The 16,968-nt window shown below is 39.4% G+C and overlaps 1 protein-coding gene across 1 annotated transcript; it reads left to right on the top strand.

Moving 5' to 3' along the window:
* Window positions 1-5,024: 5,024 nt before the first annotated feature.
* Window positions 5,025-15,417, top strand: LOC113054099 (uncharacterized). The gene is made up of 2 exons (XM_026219421.1): window positions 5,025-5,607; window positions 15,374-15,417. Exons 1-2 carry the CDS (start codon window positions 5,043-5,045, stop codon window positions 15,415-15,417), a joined length of 609 nt encoding a protein of 202 aa, XP_026075206.1. The 5' UTR covers window positions 5,025-5,042.
* The last annotated feature ends 1,551 nt before the right edge of the window (window positions 15,418-16,968 follow it).

The raw sequence follows: 16,968 nt of genomic DNA on the forward strand, positions 1-16,968 counted from the left end.
ATCATGAGAAGTGTTTCAGTCTTTGACGGCTCACTTTCCTCTTGTTTGGTCAGGAGCTGTTAAAATACTCCATTCACAGAGATCATCTACACGAGACGCAGGAGAAGAGTAGATTAAGACAGATTCACATCTTCACTATAAGAGATCACATCTAAACTCTGTTATTCCTGCAGTGATGTACAGTAAGAGACTGGAGGACATCTCTAAATCAGTGCTTGATACTTGGATGTCCACCTGATTGAGAATTAAACTGCTCTTCACCAAAAGAGCAGCACAAGAGCACGGGACTATAGACCGAATATTACACATGTACACTGTTCATATTAAACTCTGATTCTGACATTTGTCACATAAAGTTTTCTTGTAACTGATTACACCGCATATTTAACAAGAAAACATTTATCAGTGACACTCAGAATCTTTAATGTTAGATCTTTCATTGTCTCTGAACAAAATGAATAGTGCTGATTCATTATTGTTAATGACAAAACAAGAAAATAGTACAATGACAAACTCGCTGATTATAAACACAGAGCTTATTAACAAAACTAATGAGACTGATGACATGATATACCTGAGCTGTAACAAAACTAATAAAACATTAATAAATGAAGCTCTTGATTGAAATAGTGATGTCTAGATTAAAATAAAGCACTTTCTACTAATAACAGACTTGATTACAGCAAGATTGATAACTTTAATGACCATGAATAAATACAGAAATCATATCATAATATAAATACATGCTCATTTTCAAACCTCGGTTCATCTCGTTACATTAAACTTCTTACAGAAAACTTTGTATATGTTGTAATAGTCCATTTTAAATGATGATGCTTACACATCTGTTAATAATCATACAACATATGAACAGATTTTGATAGTTTTTGTTCATCTGATCATTTTAATGCAGAAACAAATGCTTATTTCTGAAGATATATGAATAATAATCTTCCCCATCTACATCATGCTTCAACATGCTCTTATGTAAAATACCATGCACAGAAATATGAATTGACAGTTTGCAAACCTCTTTTCTGGACTTCAGGTATGTGTTCATTACTTATTTGAGTCTATTTCACAGTTTAAAATGGCCAAAGTAGGGTATTTGCTCCTGATATTGGGTTAATAACCAGAAACAGTGTAAAATGAAAGGAAAGATGGTATTTACTGATTTTATACATCAGATTCAAATAATCTTGAAAATTATTTGCGGGTGACATGAGGACTGTGAGGAGTGCAAACAAGCATTCAGTCATCTGAACCTAATTTAGCATCTGTATTTGTGCATTTCTTTTACTGCATTTTATTCAGATTTTCCTTCAAAACTACACATTTACAAGGTCACATTCATCACTTATGCTGAACATCTCTATTATTACCTCTTCAGCTCTTTTTATCAGTAATGGTTTGATGAAATCTGCTGTCTGGGACATTATCTGAGGGCTTTAAACCAATGCAGGGTTCGTGTGTGTGTGTGTGTGTGTGTGTGTGTGTGTGTGAGCTGTCTGCAGTCAGACGCCTGAAACACATCGTGACACACGAGCATCTGTTCACACTGCTCAGAGATTCAGTTTAGTTTGAGTTGTTTTAGCTCATAGTTATGATTGATTCATCACGGTTTCTACAGAACAAATACAATTCAAAACATATGAACAAACCCAGTGTGTATTTGAAATGATTTATAATATCCAAAAACAACACATCTGCACGTGGTTTATAACAGAAAGGGTTTATACCGAGTAGTGCGAGCACTTTAAATGCTTAGAGACACTTATCTAAAGTGACTTGATAATTAATAATACTAAATCAAAAGAATCTAGTATGAAATGAAAAGATGTTCCTGGAGAGCTTCTTCCATGCTGAGGACATGAGATGATGAAAGTGTCTTTGCTCTTTGTTAAAGGAACAACAAGGCTCCTCTGGTTCAGTTTGAGAAGATGTGAAACTGATTCAATCATCACACAGTCATCATCTCGTGACCTGGACTCGACTGAAGCAGGAGCATCAGATCCCTGCAGGACACACATTCATTCACAGCAGCTGCAGATTTATATTTTTAAAACCTGTTATTACAAATATTTTCATAACCTCAATGTGCAATACACGTGTTAACCTACAGAGACGACATTGCTCTACAAGTGCAACAACACCATGCACACAAACAGATAACCCCATTACACTCTAGACCACCAGTCAGGATGAAATACAGGAAGAGATGCAAGGATTCACAGCTTTCCTAAGGATAAGAGAAGAAGAAACGAGTGGGAAAAGATGTAAACTTATCTTACATTCCTGATTGTGTTCAATTTAATGTACAGTTTGAGTATTAAAGGGTACATAACATACACAGTTTCACCTAATCTCCTGTTAATCTTAAGTAGTACTGCATCGTTCATATCTCCAAAAAGTCTTTAGTTTTAGCATATTTATAAAAGATATACAGCTTTTTCGAATCTTTCCGGAAAAAGCCGAGCTCCTGGAGGCGTGCCATGAGCAGAGCTATAATACTGATGTTTCGTGTTGTTTCCATGAACACATATTCACTTATGTGCTGGTTTCCAACAAAAGACAGAAATCTTTTAAGTTGTACTTAAATGAATGTGGTCTTTTATCACAGGGACGGCTCAATGTTTTAATAGCAAACGATGTGCAAATCCAGCGTCGACCTGGGCCTTGTTTATAAAACACTCGTCACTCAAATGACAAAGGCACTTACTACACTCTTTTGCTGCCCCGGAAAAACAAACAACAATGGCGGCCTAAAACATCTACACATCGATCAAATGTGTAACTATACGACTTATCAATTCCACATGTAAAATATCATAACATAGTAGTAAAATAGGAAACTTTTTTTGACACTGTCCACGTTTTCAGCAATGCATCACCATCAACACATGAACACATCTCATTCAAACTCACCTGTCAGGACTGATATCAGGACTGTCTGAAGACACAAGGTGAGTTAAGAAGAGCTGAGAATAGTGATGCTGGGGTCACACACAGATGTTGAAGCCCTCTGTAGAAACACAATCCTGGGACAGAAGGCCTTCTGACGGTCACTGTCCTCCCTGAACTAGTTTGAGAGGCATGATGGGATTGTTTTGAAGAGAAATGTGGTGGTAATCAGCTCTCCTGACCTTCAATCCTGCTCTCTCTCCTGAAGAACAGCATGTGAAGAGATTGTTCCTTCTGTCTGGTCCTGGACCTCACGCCCTTCTCCTGGTCCTCAAGCCACGAATATTTACAGATCTAGAGAAAGACGCGCTCAAGCACATTAACAACACTTTTGGTGCAGCTTCATCTGTGTATGTGATCGTCTTCTTAATGCACGAGGAGTATGTGAGTGTTCAAGAACTGGATCAGTAAAGTCTCTACTGCAGACTTGCAGACGACCACACCGTCATCTAAGAAAGGAAACCGTAGGCAGAGTTTCACTTTAATGTGTGGCAGACAAGCCAAGAGCACTTTTTTACATGTTCTACATTTCATGTATTTATGTAACACATATTCTACGTACATTTAGAATGAACATTAACTGCTGTACAAAGAGTTTAAAAAAACAATGCAGGAAAAGCCGCCTCTTCTTCGATTTGCATAGATGACCACTATTATACATTCACCTCTTCTGACAAATTTTCAATTAAATCATTCTGTGTGTGCTAGACCAGAGCCAGTTATTATTCTCCTCATAACTGAGAAACTTATTTCTGATGGAGCTGATTTAGAGCCCTAAATTTTACCCTCCACGGGCCGGGCTTCGGGTCAATTTTCACTCAGAGTTCAGACACGGGCCGGCCCTCAAGCCTGCTGTTATATTTTAGACATCCATCAGTCAGTGATGCTGATGGAAACAGCACAAGACTGAACTGCTGTGGCTGTCGTGAGAAACTGAACAGTGTTCATTGTCCCGCAGCCGCAGCAGCAGCTCAACAGTTCTCCATTCAAATAAACCCAATAGCCTTAAAAAATAAGCACCGGCAAAAGTAATTACAACAAAAGAGTCAGGGGAAAACAGAAAGGAGATATTAGAATTATTTACTAATAAACAGTGATTTCTTCGTCGGTGTGTCACAAGGATTCAGTACTTTATTTATCTGTAAAGCATTTTATCTAGACAGGAAGTCAGCAAGAAACCCTTGATCTACAAACTGAGCACAGATCAAACAAATGCAGATCAAACCATGAAGAAAACTGACCACAGAAGGTTTCGGTTTGATTCAGATGAGCTGCTAGAGTCACACAATAACACTGCATATGTCAGGTGGTAGATAACTTGAACTCTTAGTTTCTTTTTTAACCATGATTTATTAGCAACATTCTGAAAGATCAACTACATGATCAGTGTTTCGTTGTGAACTACACGAGGGTCAAACTCTGTTGTGGGGTTCATACCAGATCAGTCCACAGTCATTTGAGATCAGACACTGAACGAGGAAAGATGTTTCACACGCTGGTGGTCTTCTGTCTGAGCTGCTGTCATCTGACATTGAAAGCGCTTTTCAAAACACTGTTCTTTTTGTTTGTGTGTTTATTTTTTAATATATGAATATCAAAGATTATCTCTCTAACAATTGCTCTGTATCACTTATCCTTGGGCAAATTCACCATAAACATTACATTATATGTCCACAATGATTAATTCACAATTAACTCACAGATGAGAAAGTAATCTTGTACAAAGCAGATGTAACTTTTCAGTTCACACCCAGCTTAGACTAAGTGTAAGACGTAGTCTCAGATGTGCGCTGTGTCTAGATGGAGCTACAGGTATTACTCTCTTACTTCTTCTTTGAGGAACCAAATATGCTTCTTTTAAGGCATTGTTACAAAAAAAAAAAAAAAAAAAAAAACAAAACAAAAAAACAATTCTCTTTTTGGAAGCCTTCTAAGTTCAGGTGTGTGTCTTTATGTCCAGTCTAGTCTTATCCCAGTGTACATGTCCAATCTGTCCACCTGACCCTGATTTGAACAGACAGTGGTCCTAATGTTCCTCTTCATGTTCTTCAGGTGCTAAAACTAATGGGAATCAGTCAGTGATGGAGGGAGATTCAGTCACTCTAGACTCTGATCTTACTGAAATGATGGATGATGATCTGATTCTGTGGACGTTTGGACCTGAAAACACTCAAATAGCTGAAATTAATGTCCTGGCTGACAGCATGACTGTTTTTGATGATGTTCTTGATGGGAGATTCAGAGACAGACTGAAGCTGGACGATCAAACTGGATCTCTGACCATCACACACACCAGAACTGAACACGCTGGACATTATAAACTAGACATCAAACGTGCGATCAAGACTTTCAATCTCACTGTGTATGGTGTTCTGCCTGTTCCTGTCATCAGCAGAAACTCATCATCATCATCTTCATCATGTTCACTGGTGTGTTCAGCCGTGAATGTGAGTCATGTGACTCTCTCCTGGTTCAGAGGAATCAGTTTATTGTCCAGCATCAGTGTGTCTGATCTCAGCATCAGTCTCTCTCTTCCTCTGGAGCTGGAAGATCAGGATAAAAACAGCTACAGCTGTGTGCTCAACAATCCCATCAGCAACCAGACTCAACATCTGGACATCACTCAACTCTGTCAACCATGTGCAGGTATGGGGATATTAACATTGATTCAATTCAAGTTTATTTGTATAGCGCTTTTTACAATACAAATCGTTACAAAGAAACTTTACAGAAAATTATGTTTCTACAATATTTAGTAGTAGCTAGTCGTTTGTGCACATTTGACAGGATTTTATAAAAAATAAAAAATAATAATAATACAAGACGTAGTCAGCTAGACGATGAACTATCAATATTATTAATTAAGTTATTATATGATTAAGTCACACATTTAGCAATATTTGTTAGTTCTGTTTGGTGATTCAGGGTTAGCATCATCTGAGGTCCTCTGAGGGTCAGCATCATCTCTTCTCAGGTGTTCTGGATCCAGACTGGAGCTTGTGTAAATCCTACATAGAAACAAATAGAGACATCATTAGCATAGCTGCTGATCCAATAAAGTAAAATTAGTTTAACCCAAGCTAAAGAATAAAAAAGCACCTTTGATCAGATGCAACTACACTCACAATTTAAAAGATACATTATTCGAAAGCTTGGCGAAAGAGATGTGTTTTTAATCTAGATTTAAACAGAGAGAGTGTGTCTGAACCCCGAACATTATCAGGAAGGCTATTCCAGAGTTTGGGAGCCAAATGTGAGAAAGCTCTACCTCCTTTAGTGGACTTTGCTTTCCTAGGAACTACCAAAAGTCCAGCGTTTTGTGACCTTAGGGTGCGTGATGGGTTGTAGCGTGGTAGAAGGCTAGTTAGGTACACAGGAGCTAAACCATTTAGGGCCTTATAGGTAAGTAATGATAATTTGTAACTGATACGGAACTTAATAGGTAGCCAGTGCAGAGACTGTAAAATTGGGGTAATATGATCATATTTTCTTGACCTCGTAAAGACTCTAGGTGCTGCATTTTGGACGACCTGTAGCTTGTTTATTGACAAAGCAGGACAATGTTTGTAAGATGGAAGAATGTAGTTTTTGTAACAAAAATTACATGTAATTGCTGTCTAATATAACACCCAGATTTCTGACTGTAGAGGAAGTAACCGTACATCTGTCTAGTTGCAGATTTAAATATCAACAATCCTATTAGATACATTGTGCTAGTTATCATAATACTTCTTTTTCCCCAAAAGACAAACTTATCTTCATGTATCATAACAGATGTAACATCAACACAAAGTTTTAATATACTTGTTACAGGTAAACCAAATGTTCCCTGATGTCCTAGCAATTTTTGCCATCCAATTGATAAAATCATCAGAGCACAAACATAAATCATTTTGCTAATTCTTCCTAATACTATTCTTAAAATTTGTAAAACTGATAAAAAATACAGCCACCAGAGATTTCTGTTAATTCCTTGCAAAAGCATCCATAAAATATAAACACCAACCTAGAATCCAATACCAGGGATTTCGGGAGTCTGAAATCCTCCGGCCTCTGTCTTATTCTCATTTCTTGCGGTTCCATTGTTTGTCCCCCGTTAACAATTGAGATCTTCTGTTGGACTTACGTATAGTAATTGGTTTCAATAAATTTCAATTAGTTTTCTATTCCCAAATAGAAATTCCCCAAATATCCAGTTAGTCTTCTCCAGGTACAAGTGAAACTGTATATAGTTGTAACTGTCTTATTCACTCTATATACAATATATATATATTCTTACTCCACCTACTTCCCTTTCTTATTATCTTAACGGCTACCTTTTAGCTCCTTTTAAGATATACCATGATTTCTATACAATAACGGTTTTTCTAAGTCATGCTTATTTGTTCGTTTAAAAGTTTATGCCCTTTAGCTTGAAAATCTATTAATTTTCCTAATACCGTTAATACATCCCCCTTTTTCTTTTCTGGACATCATTCTTTGGCCTAGAGATGCACAGAAACATTTTATAATAACCATTATTATAACTAGTCCTAATACAATTAATCCTCCATATAAAATGTAACATCCGGCTCTAATAAAGAGATTAATTAGACCACTCCATAAATCCGTTGTAACGAAATTAAACACAGCTTCAGCTGCTTTCTTTACACCTTCCACACCTTTTTTCACAAATTCTCCAGGATCTTCAAACCATCTTGGTCCTCCTTTTATTTTCTGACCTTTGTGTGACTAACCTGCTGATAAACATGGGTCTTTACTTTCTCTAGTAAATTGGCTATATTTTTCCACTGCTCTCTATGTGCCATTGGTTTACCCTTAGCTGTGTGGAAGTCATTAGCTTTCCACTTGTTTAGTTCCAGGTTAATCCCATCTGTAACATATTCTGAATCACATGTCAGGACAATCTCTGTATGACCCAGCACGTTCAAGCACGTGTTACTTCTGCTAACTGAGCGGTCCCCTGAATTTCCTCTTTCTGCGATGTGATCAGCTGTCCATTAAATTTAACCAGGTATCCTCACTTAACTTTCCCTGCCCTTTCACTTCCATCAGTGAAGTAATTTGGTAGGTACTTATGGTTCTCATGATACCTAGTAAATTTATATTTACTTTTCTGTTTAATTATTCTTCAATCTAATTTATTATTTCCTAGAATTAAACTCCATTGATCCCACCTATGACTGTTTACAGGAGCCTGATTCATCACTAGGTTTCTTTTTTATTCTAGCTATCTCTCCTGCCATAGGAAACAATCACTATTGGTTGTTCTTTTGTTACAGCTTTTAGCTATAATTAGTCTCTTACATACAGCTGCTAATATTCTCTCAGCACTGTTTTCATCAAAGCGCTTCATTGCTGGACCTTGCCTGTGTGTCAAGAAGGCAATCGGATGTCGCCCCTTCCGCTTTTTGTATTGTTAGAGTAACTTCCTCTTCTTTTTCAGCAACCTGAACGTACAGAGGAAAAGTCTCATCTCTTCTTTCTAATGCACCACTATTAAGAGGATATTAATTAATTTTAATCTAGCTTGCTCAATCTGCTCAATCCATTGCCATTTTCCTCCCTTGGTTCCTTGATATAATATTTTAGCATCCTCAGAATATTTAGGTATTAGCTCCCTCGTGTAATTCAAGGTACCTAGCAATGACTGAAGTTGATTCCTGTTTCTGGGGGACCTTGCCTGCTGTATTTCTTCTAGCTTAGCTCTTGTAATTGTTGTTAAAGCTTTTGTATCTTTACCAAGCTTTAACCCTAGGAAATCTATCTCATGTTTTCCAATTTCCATTTTCTTCCAACTAGGTTTAAGACCTGTCTCTGTTAACCTATCTAGTGTCTGTTCTATCTATTTCAGTTACAGGTTTTTTCCTCTATTCTATCATATAGTTTTGGTTCTTTGCTGCTGTTGCCTCTGGCTTGCTTAGTTGGGATTACTTAACGTATAGCGATATCATTGACTTGATAGCAAATGATTGCACAGATACTGTCATCATTATTGACACACTGTTTTTCAAATAAATGTTGTTAAATTGCTTTGACACAATCTTTCTTGTTCAAAGCACTATATAAATACAAGTGACTTGACTTGACCCTGTCTTGATTGTCCACTCCAGGCACCCAATAAGCAACCCCGCAACCACACATCCATAAACTCTCAGAGCAGAAAAGTCAGGATAGGTTTAGGGTTAGTGTAAGTTGAAAGTGTTAGAAGATATTAAGCAGACAGTCTACTAATACTCCACTAACTGTTGGTTGACATGTGGCTGCAAAGCTACCCACCGCCAGTAGAATGCCTAAAAACAGACCACCAAAACAAAGTGTCACCGCAGTTTAAAGTGCTCTTATTTATCCTTTGTGAATATAAAATGTTAATGTAAACTGTGAGCAGTATTTCTGATAATTTTGTTTTTCAAAATTGCACTTTGAAATTGTTTTGGCTTAAAGCCTACATGATCTTTGATTACTTCATCTTTTTCATCTTTTACTTTCTCTTTTGTTGGACTTCCTCTTTTTCTACACTGGCTTCTGCTTTTCTGTCAGCTATCTTAAACCTTGCCTGTTCGTTTCGGGCCTGCTTTTTAGTCTCTCTACTATAATCTGCTGTCTCTCTTCTGGGCTCAATTTATTCAATTTTTCTGGACTGATGTAACTACTTTTCTCTCCACTATTCTCATATCAATTTTTCCTATATTTTGGTTGTTCCCTATATTTTTTCCCTCCAAGGGATATTTCTTTAGCGATAGATCTATTTCTCCCTTTTCTCCAGTTCCTATCTGGTTTTTGTTCTGGGTGAGGGGAGAATGTACCCTCCACCTCATAACGGTTGTAGGGCTTCTTCTCACGGGCATTTCTCTTTACACCTTGAAAAATGTGTCTTGGGATCCCCTCTACACCTTTTTCTGCAATTTCTTGACAGGCTGTCAATAATCCTACTGTACGCCACTTTTCTTCAAAGTGTTCCTGCTCAATTTCCTTTTTATTAGTAGGAATTAACCCCTCAGGAGTCTTAGCTAATTCTCTGCTTCCATGCAGACCAAACTCAGCCAAATTATGTGAGTCTACTGACTCGCCAGATAATTTAATCTGTTCACCATTTGCTTAGCATCTCCTCCATTCAGTAATGACTATAAATGACCACATGTTATACCTGGAACATATTCTTCATCCCATTTATTGATTCTATCTAAGGTAGTTTCTCTCTTTCTACCCCTTGCATGTGTGGGTCTATAATATCCCTCACCTAGCCTGAATGTCTCAAAGCTTTCGCCTAGCTTTAGTTTAGGGAAAGGGTTTTCTACCCTATCTTTCCTCCCTTTAACGGTTCTTGTCCATTTTATCACTGGTCGTTCTGGTTCTGAATTTTCCAGGCATTTCCTGGTCTTGGTAAATTACTAACTCCCTGGTCTGATCTCCCCTCTCCTGCAGCCTGATCTTCATTAACTCTCTGAGTTATTCCCTCTATGACTGTAGGGTCTGGGTGACAGATCTTTCATAACTTGGGCAAGTTAGTTCTATCCGTTTTTCTTATTAATGCATTTACAAGGGCTGTTCCCATTGTGATTTCATTAAATCCAAAAATCCCCCCTGAGATTATTGGCATATTATCCCTGGCTACTTTGTGTATTTTGTCAAAGTGTCTAAAGTGAGAATTGCTGTTAATTATTCAGCTATGTCACTATTTTGACCTTTTCTGTGACCTATTGAGTACATTACAGGTTTTCTATTAGGTCTGCCTGCTTTCTTTAAGACTACATCACCTGTCTTTATTGGAGTTTTTCTGTGCTCTATTATTTTGTCTGATTTAGCCTGTAATCTTTAGCCTGCCCTTCTTCTAAAGGCACTAGCTACCCCATTTCTGTGGAGTTCTTTATTGGCTGGATTAATCAAAACAAAAGCATCCTCCTTTAATTCCTAATATCCTTCCTTCAGGATAATTAGAATTCTACCTTTCCCAAAATAATTCTTAAACGGTTCTTCACTCTCTGACTCAGACTCATCATTCGGGCTTTCAGGCCCTTCCGGCTGCAGAGCACTTAAGTCTAGAGCATCTCTATTCCCCTCTTGGCGGGGCATAAAACCGGGGGCTACCGATCCACATTTGGGCACTTCCCCAGTATCTACTCATACAGATCATCCCAACCTCTTGTTGGAATGTTTCTGGCTTCCCCCCCATATTCATCAAACACTCTAACTTTGGGAGAAACGTCTCTTTCTCCTCTGTTTGAATAAATAAAGGGCGGGATTTCTGCTCCTTCATAAATCCTAAGATTAACCACTGAAGTTAGCATTCTTATCTCATGCCATGGAATTTGATCTGAACCACACCTACACTGTGTAAGATCAATCAATTCAAGCATTCGAACTAAATCATGAGAAACAAGGCTGACCATCGTCATCATATCCATGTTTTACTCACTTAGAGTCTAGCTTTATCTTCTAGCAAGATCTCCTTCCTCGCTTCTGGCCTCACTGAGCCTTATGTCTGTCTATATCAGGTCTATCTACTAGCCTGCGCGAGCATATAGAAAACAAACAAGTCCCTCTGGACTATTACTGTGGTTGTGGTCTGTAGGGACTTTCTAGGTTTAATACTTTACGCTTCTTATTATTTTCAAGTCATCCTTTATCCTGTATTCAAGCCCCACACGTTTGGGCGCCATGTTGTGTACATTTTATCTGACTAAAGAAATATACAGATGTTCTCTCCAAACATCTTAGTTTCCAACCAGCAAAGGTGATTTAACCCATTGTTCTTACCTTTGATGTCTTCTCTGTGGCAATGGAGAGTTCTGCACTTCTTCCCACCAGAACAAGATCAGCTGAGTTGAGTTTTTGCCGCTGCAGAGCTTCGTAATACAGGATCAGGAACAAACTAAAATAATAACTTTACTCATAATAAATTACTCAGAGACTTGTTTAAAAGTTTTAAACGCATCACCATTACGCTTTATTTTAAGCAATAACTCATAAGCAAAATAATAACAAAAAGTAAAAGCGTAAGTCTTCACCCCGAGATGCGGCAGGGGATGTGTCCAGACCATAACATTATATAGTCCCAAAAACAATACGTCCTTTCTTCCAGATGCCTCTTTTGGTGAAAGACATTAACACATCTGCATGCACGCACACACTCACAGTCAGGTTGCTATGGATACAGGAATATGACATTTCCTTTTTTGGCAACCCCTCTTCAGCACACATACATTAAGTAATTGCTGCTTTATTTTCTTTCCATTAAAGCAAATTAATCTTTCTCTAAGCTACTGCAAAATCTTAAGGCGTGGGTTAAGTAAGTAGCTATTGCTAAACTGCACAGAATCCTCCTCCCTGTGTTAATCAGATTAAACACATTACAATACAATTTTTTAGAAAGAAAGTCCATCCTGCAATCCAGATTGCAAGATGCATTTCCTTGCACACTCATTATTATCTTAGCAAAAAGCAAGCATACGTGACAGTCTCAACTGTTGAGCAACTGTTAACATCATACATCTCTTATTACTGCCTTTTAAAGTTGATGTCTAACAAACTGTATATCTCATTATTACCTTTTAAGGTTTTTCTGGTCTTGCAACAGAGGTTTGCCATCTCAAGGCCTCGATATAATTTGCAAGAGACTGCAATTCTGAATTAACATTAACCAACTCAATCCAGTTAATGATTTCCCCCATCATTTTTATTATCTTTTTTATTCATGATTTCTTGTCTTCGCTCCAGTCTAATTATTCTTCTTATCTTAGAAACAATTTTCTACTGGTCCGTCGGTTGATCTCCTCTTCTGTTTTTCTCGACGCTTGTCTTTCTTCTTTTGTCATTTGACCTTCTTGCTCCGGTCTTTCTGGAGGCCTTCAACAAGTAAATCATCAAAATCGATCTCTATTTTACCTGGTTCATTATTACAGTTACCTAGTGAGACACTATCGCAAATATTGTGATTGGGGGACCCCATTTCTTAAATTGGGAATCTACCAAACAGTTTAAACAACAGCCACTGATAAAGGATCATACATTAAGTGTTAGTTCATCATTCAATAGATTGGAAATGAAAATACACATTAAAAAAGAGTGCAGTGATCATCATACAATACATAATTAAAGCTATGATAATTCTCGCCCTGTCAGTCTCGCGTGAACAGTTTAGCTTTGAGTGAACCGCTGTAGATTGCTTGTGATATGTGGCCTATATTAGGGTTTGTTTAAAATTATATGTATTTTTTTTTAAAATAGAAAGTCATTTTTATATGATTAGATGGTCATTGTACAGAAAGTAGAACTACTTTTCCCTGCAGAAATCAAAGACGAATGCTGTTTATGAAAATGTCCTCAAAAAATGGATATCAAATACTCTCCCATATGCACATAAAGATACTTTATTGTTTATATTGTTGTTGCTCTGTATTAGTGCAATTTAATTGAACATGAATAGCATTCAGAAACCTAACTAAAAATAAATTAAGAAATCTTTATCTTGCCATATGAATATTTATTAAACATTGATCCTACACTTTTCTTTTCTTTTTTCTTTTCACTAATAGTCACCAAATGGCTAATATTACATAGATAGTTCACCCAAAAATGACAAATAATATTCTAGTAACGTCATGTTGTTCCAAACCTGTAAGACTATCATTCATCTTTGAAAAAGAAAATATTTTAATGAAATCTGAGATATTTTTGTCACTCCACTGACACATTGTAAACCTGTACAAGTAAACCGAACCTAAAAAAATAAATGAAAACTTAAAAAAAGTTGATTTTGTCTTGTTGAAAAAGCAAGACATTTCAAGTTCTTTACTTTGAAAAGAGTTAGTTCATTTAAATAACAATGCGTTACAATAACTAAAATTGTTCAGTTATGGTTACTCAAATTATTAAATTAAACTGTTAACTTTTAGTAGACCAAATTGCATTTTTAATATGCATGAATCTATTGGTCTTGCACTAACCAAGACATTCGTCAATTCAAAAAAAAAGAACAAATGGTCTGAACAAGGTTCTCTAAATTGTCATCCCATAATTCCCCTTTGAGATGAATTCCACAGAACATAGATGGAGGTGAAAGATGGGATGCTGTGCCACATCTTCACTTTCTAGGCTGAGGATTCAAAATGAAATATTTTGGTGTGAGCCCTTATCATCAGAGGCCTGGACATGAAGTCATAAGTCAGAAAGAGCTTTATTACCGAGAATGTTTACACACACAAATAATCTGACTTGGCAACAAGAGCTACCAGTGGGAAGAGAATACACACACAGTGCAGACACACATAGAATTACACAGCATAGATGGAATAACACTAGAAAAAAGTAAAATAAATACATAAATATACAGAAGTAGAAACAGAGAAAAAATAACATGCAATTGTTTAAATGCATGTACAGATATGTCATTTACACGTGTGATGGTATTTTGAGTGATGTATGTTGTATGGCATGTTATAGAAGTTATTAAACAAAAGCCTGCAAAGATATTGCCCCATGTGATAAGTTGAAGCGTCATGTTAAGGAATGCATGGTCTGCCTTGCAACAGCATCCCATTGGAAGATCACATCATGGGATGGACCAAATCCACTTGGATAAAACCCCAATGCATGAACTAATAGAGTGCAGGCTTCCTTCTTCGCCATGGCTTGACCTACTTCAACACGCTGCTAGCGTTCTTGTCATCCAGAACTCAAAACTTTGTGACTGCCAAGAATTTTCGAAGTCTTGCAAACAGCGAGACTATCCGAAGAAATTCCGAAGCTCTACGTAACCAGGCAACCAACCAATCACCAGGAGGGTTTTCCCAAAAAACGTCAGCCAAACAACAGATCTGCAACCAATCCTAGGCGTGGGGATTCCCTGAGACGAGGCAACAAGCAAATCTACCAACTCTGCTTTTCAGCGCAAATGCAAGTAAAACAAACAAACTTCATTTATTGCTGAAATAAGTTCAAATTGATCTTAAGCAGGAAAGATGAGACACATCTCTGCTACACATTTACACATTTTCCTGGTGCGATCTAACGAATAACTTACTCCTAGGACTTCATTCAAATCCATTATCCTTTTCAGTAACTGTGTGTGTGTGTGTGTACATTATGTATGTGTATGTGAGTGTGTGTGTGTGTGTATGTGTGTGTTCATTAGGTATTAGATCCACGTAATAGAGTAGCTCAATAAATTCTTGTTTCATTTAAAAGGAAGTATTGTCTTGTGTTGTGTATTTTAAGATTAAACTTTGCCCATATCCTGTGCTACCTAGCTCGTAGTTTATAATTTAATATAATATGCGGGACTCTGCTATCTCACCCACTGAAATACTGCTGGGACCAAGTGCGGATCGCTGACGGGAAGGAGCTCCAGCCGGCTCCCCATCCAACGCCTCATTTTATAGTGAAAAACGGCCTGCTTTACTGTGTTGCGCAGTGAAGGAGGGAGGAAAAAACCCTGCTGGTAGTCCCTCGGTCTAAGACAGAAGCAGTGATGGAGCTGGCACATGCACATCCCATGGCAAGTCACCTGGGGGCCCAGAACACAGTCCAACGCATACGTGACCGTTTCCACTGGCCGGGCCTGGAGGCCGAAGTCAAGCGCTTCTGTCAAGCCTCTCCAACCTGCCAGTCTCCACGCACCCCTCTCCCCAGCCCTTTGATACCGCTGCCCATCATCGAGGTGCCCTTCGAGCGAATCGGGATGGATCTAGTGGGGCCGCTGCCGAAGTCCGCCCGGGGACACGAACACATCCTGGTCATCCTGGACTGAGGCCATAGCCCTCCATAAGGCCTCCGCAAAAGCCATCGCCCAGGAGCTGTTCCTGCTGAGTAGTCGGGTCGGCATACCATCCCAGATACTGACTAACCAAGGCACTCTGTTTATGTCTTGGATGATGACTGACCTCTGCAAGCTCCAAACGGATGGCCTGGTCGAGAGGATCAACCAAACGCTCAAGCAGATGTTACGTTGAGTGAATGCCGAGGACAAACGGGACTGGGACAAGATGCTGCCCTATGTACTCTTCGGAATCCAAGAGGTACCCCAGGCTTCCACCGGCTTTACCCCATTCAAGCTCCTCTTCGGCCGGCAGCCCTGTGGCCTGCTTGACGTCACCAGAGAGGCCTGGGAGCAACAGCCAGCTGTCCACCGAACCACGGTGTAACACGTCCGGGAGATGCGGGAGCAAATCGACAGGGTCATGCCCATCATCCGGGAACCCCTTGCCAAGGCCCAACAAGCCCAGCAACGGCACTACAATAGGGCGGCCCAGCCACAGGAGTTCCAGCCAGGGTCCTTCCATTCGGCCTGCACAGGGCCCCCGCCACCTTCCAATGCCTGATGGACGTCCTCCTGTGGCCCCACCAAACCTATGCGGCTGCCTACCTCGACGACGTCATCATTCACTCAGAGACTTGGGAGGACCACCTGGAGTGGCTGCGGAAGGTGCTGTTGGAACTCCACTGGGCTGGGCTGACCGCCAACCCCCGTAAGTGTCACCTGGCCCTCGCTGAAGCCAAATACCTGGGCTACCAAGTGGGCAGCGGCCTCATCAGGCCTCAGGAGAAGAAGGTGGCAGCTATCCTCTCCATGCCGTGGCCCGCCACCAAGACACAGGTACGGGCCGTTTTGGGGTTGGCGGGATGTTACCTCTGTTTCATCCATAACGTCTCCTCCTTAGCCTCTCCCCTGACAGACCTGACCAGGAAGGGGCAACCGGAGAAGGTCCCCTGGGACCCTGAGATGGAGAGAGCGTTCCAGCGGATAAAAGCAGCCCCCACATTTGTGCCCATGCTCAAAGCCCCCGACTTCATCCGCCCCTTCCTGGTGCAAACGGATGCTTCCGATACCAGGTTGGGAGCCGTCCTCTCCTGGTAATATATATGACCCCAGCGGAGCGACGGTACGCGACCGTCGATAGTGAGACGTTGGCCATTAAGTGGGCGTTTCTGAAGCTCCGCAATTACCTCCCAGGCCGCCAGTTCACCCTGATCACTGACCACACCCCTCTACAGTGGATGGCCCGAGCT

Source organism: Carassius auratus, chromosome 3, assembly GCF_003368295.1.
Source record: "Carassius auratus strain Wakin chromosome 3, ASM336829v1, whole genome shotgun sequence".
NCBI lineage: Eukaryota > Metazoa > Chordata > Actinopteri > Cypriniformes > Cyprinidae > Carassius > Carassius auratus.

Excerpts from the sequence above, each read along its gene's own strand:
- LOC113054099 (XM_026219421.1), top strand. The coding sequence starts at position 5,043 with ATGGAGGGAGATTCAGTCACTCTAGACTCTGATCTTACTGAAATGATG. Across the intron at positions 5,608-15,373 it reads ACTCTGTCAACCATGTGCAG|TGAAGGAGGGAGGAAAAAAC; the intron begins GTATGGGGATAT and ends TGTGTTGCGCAG.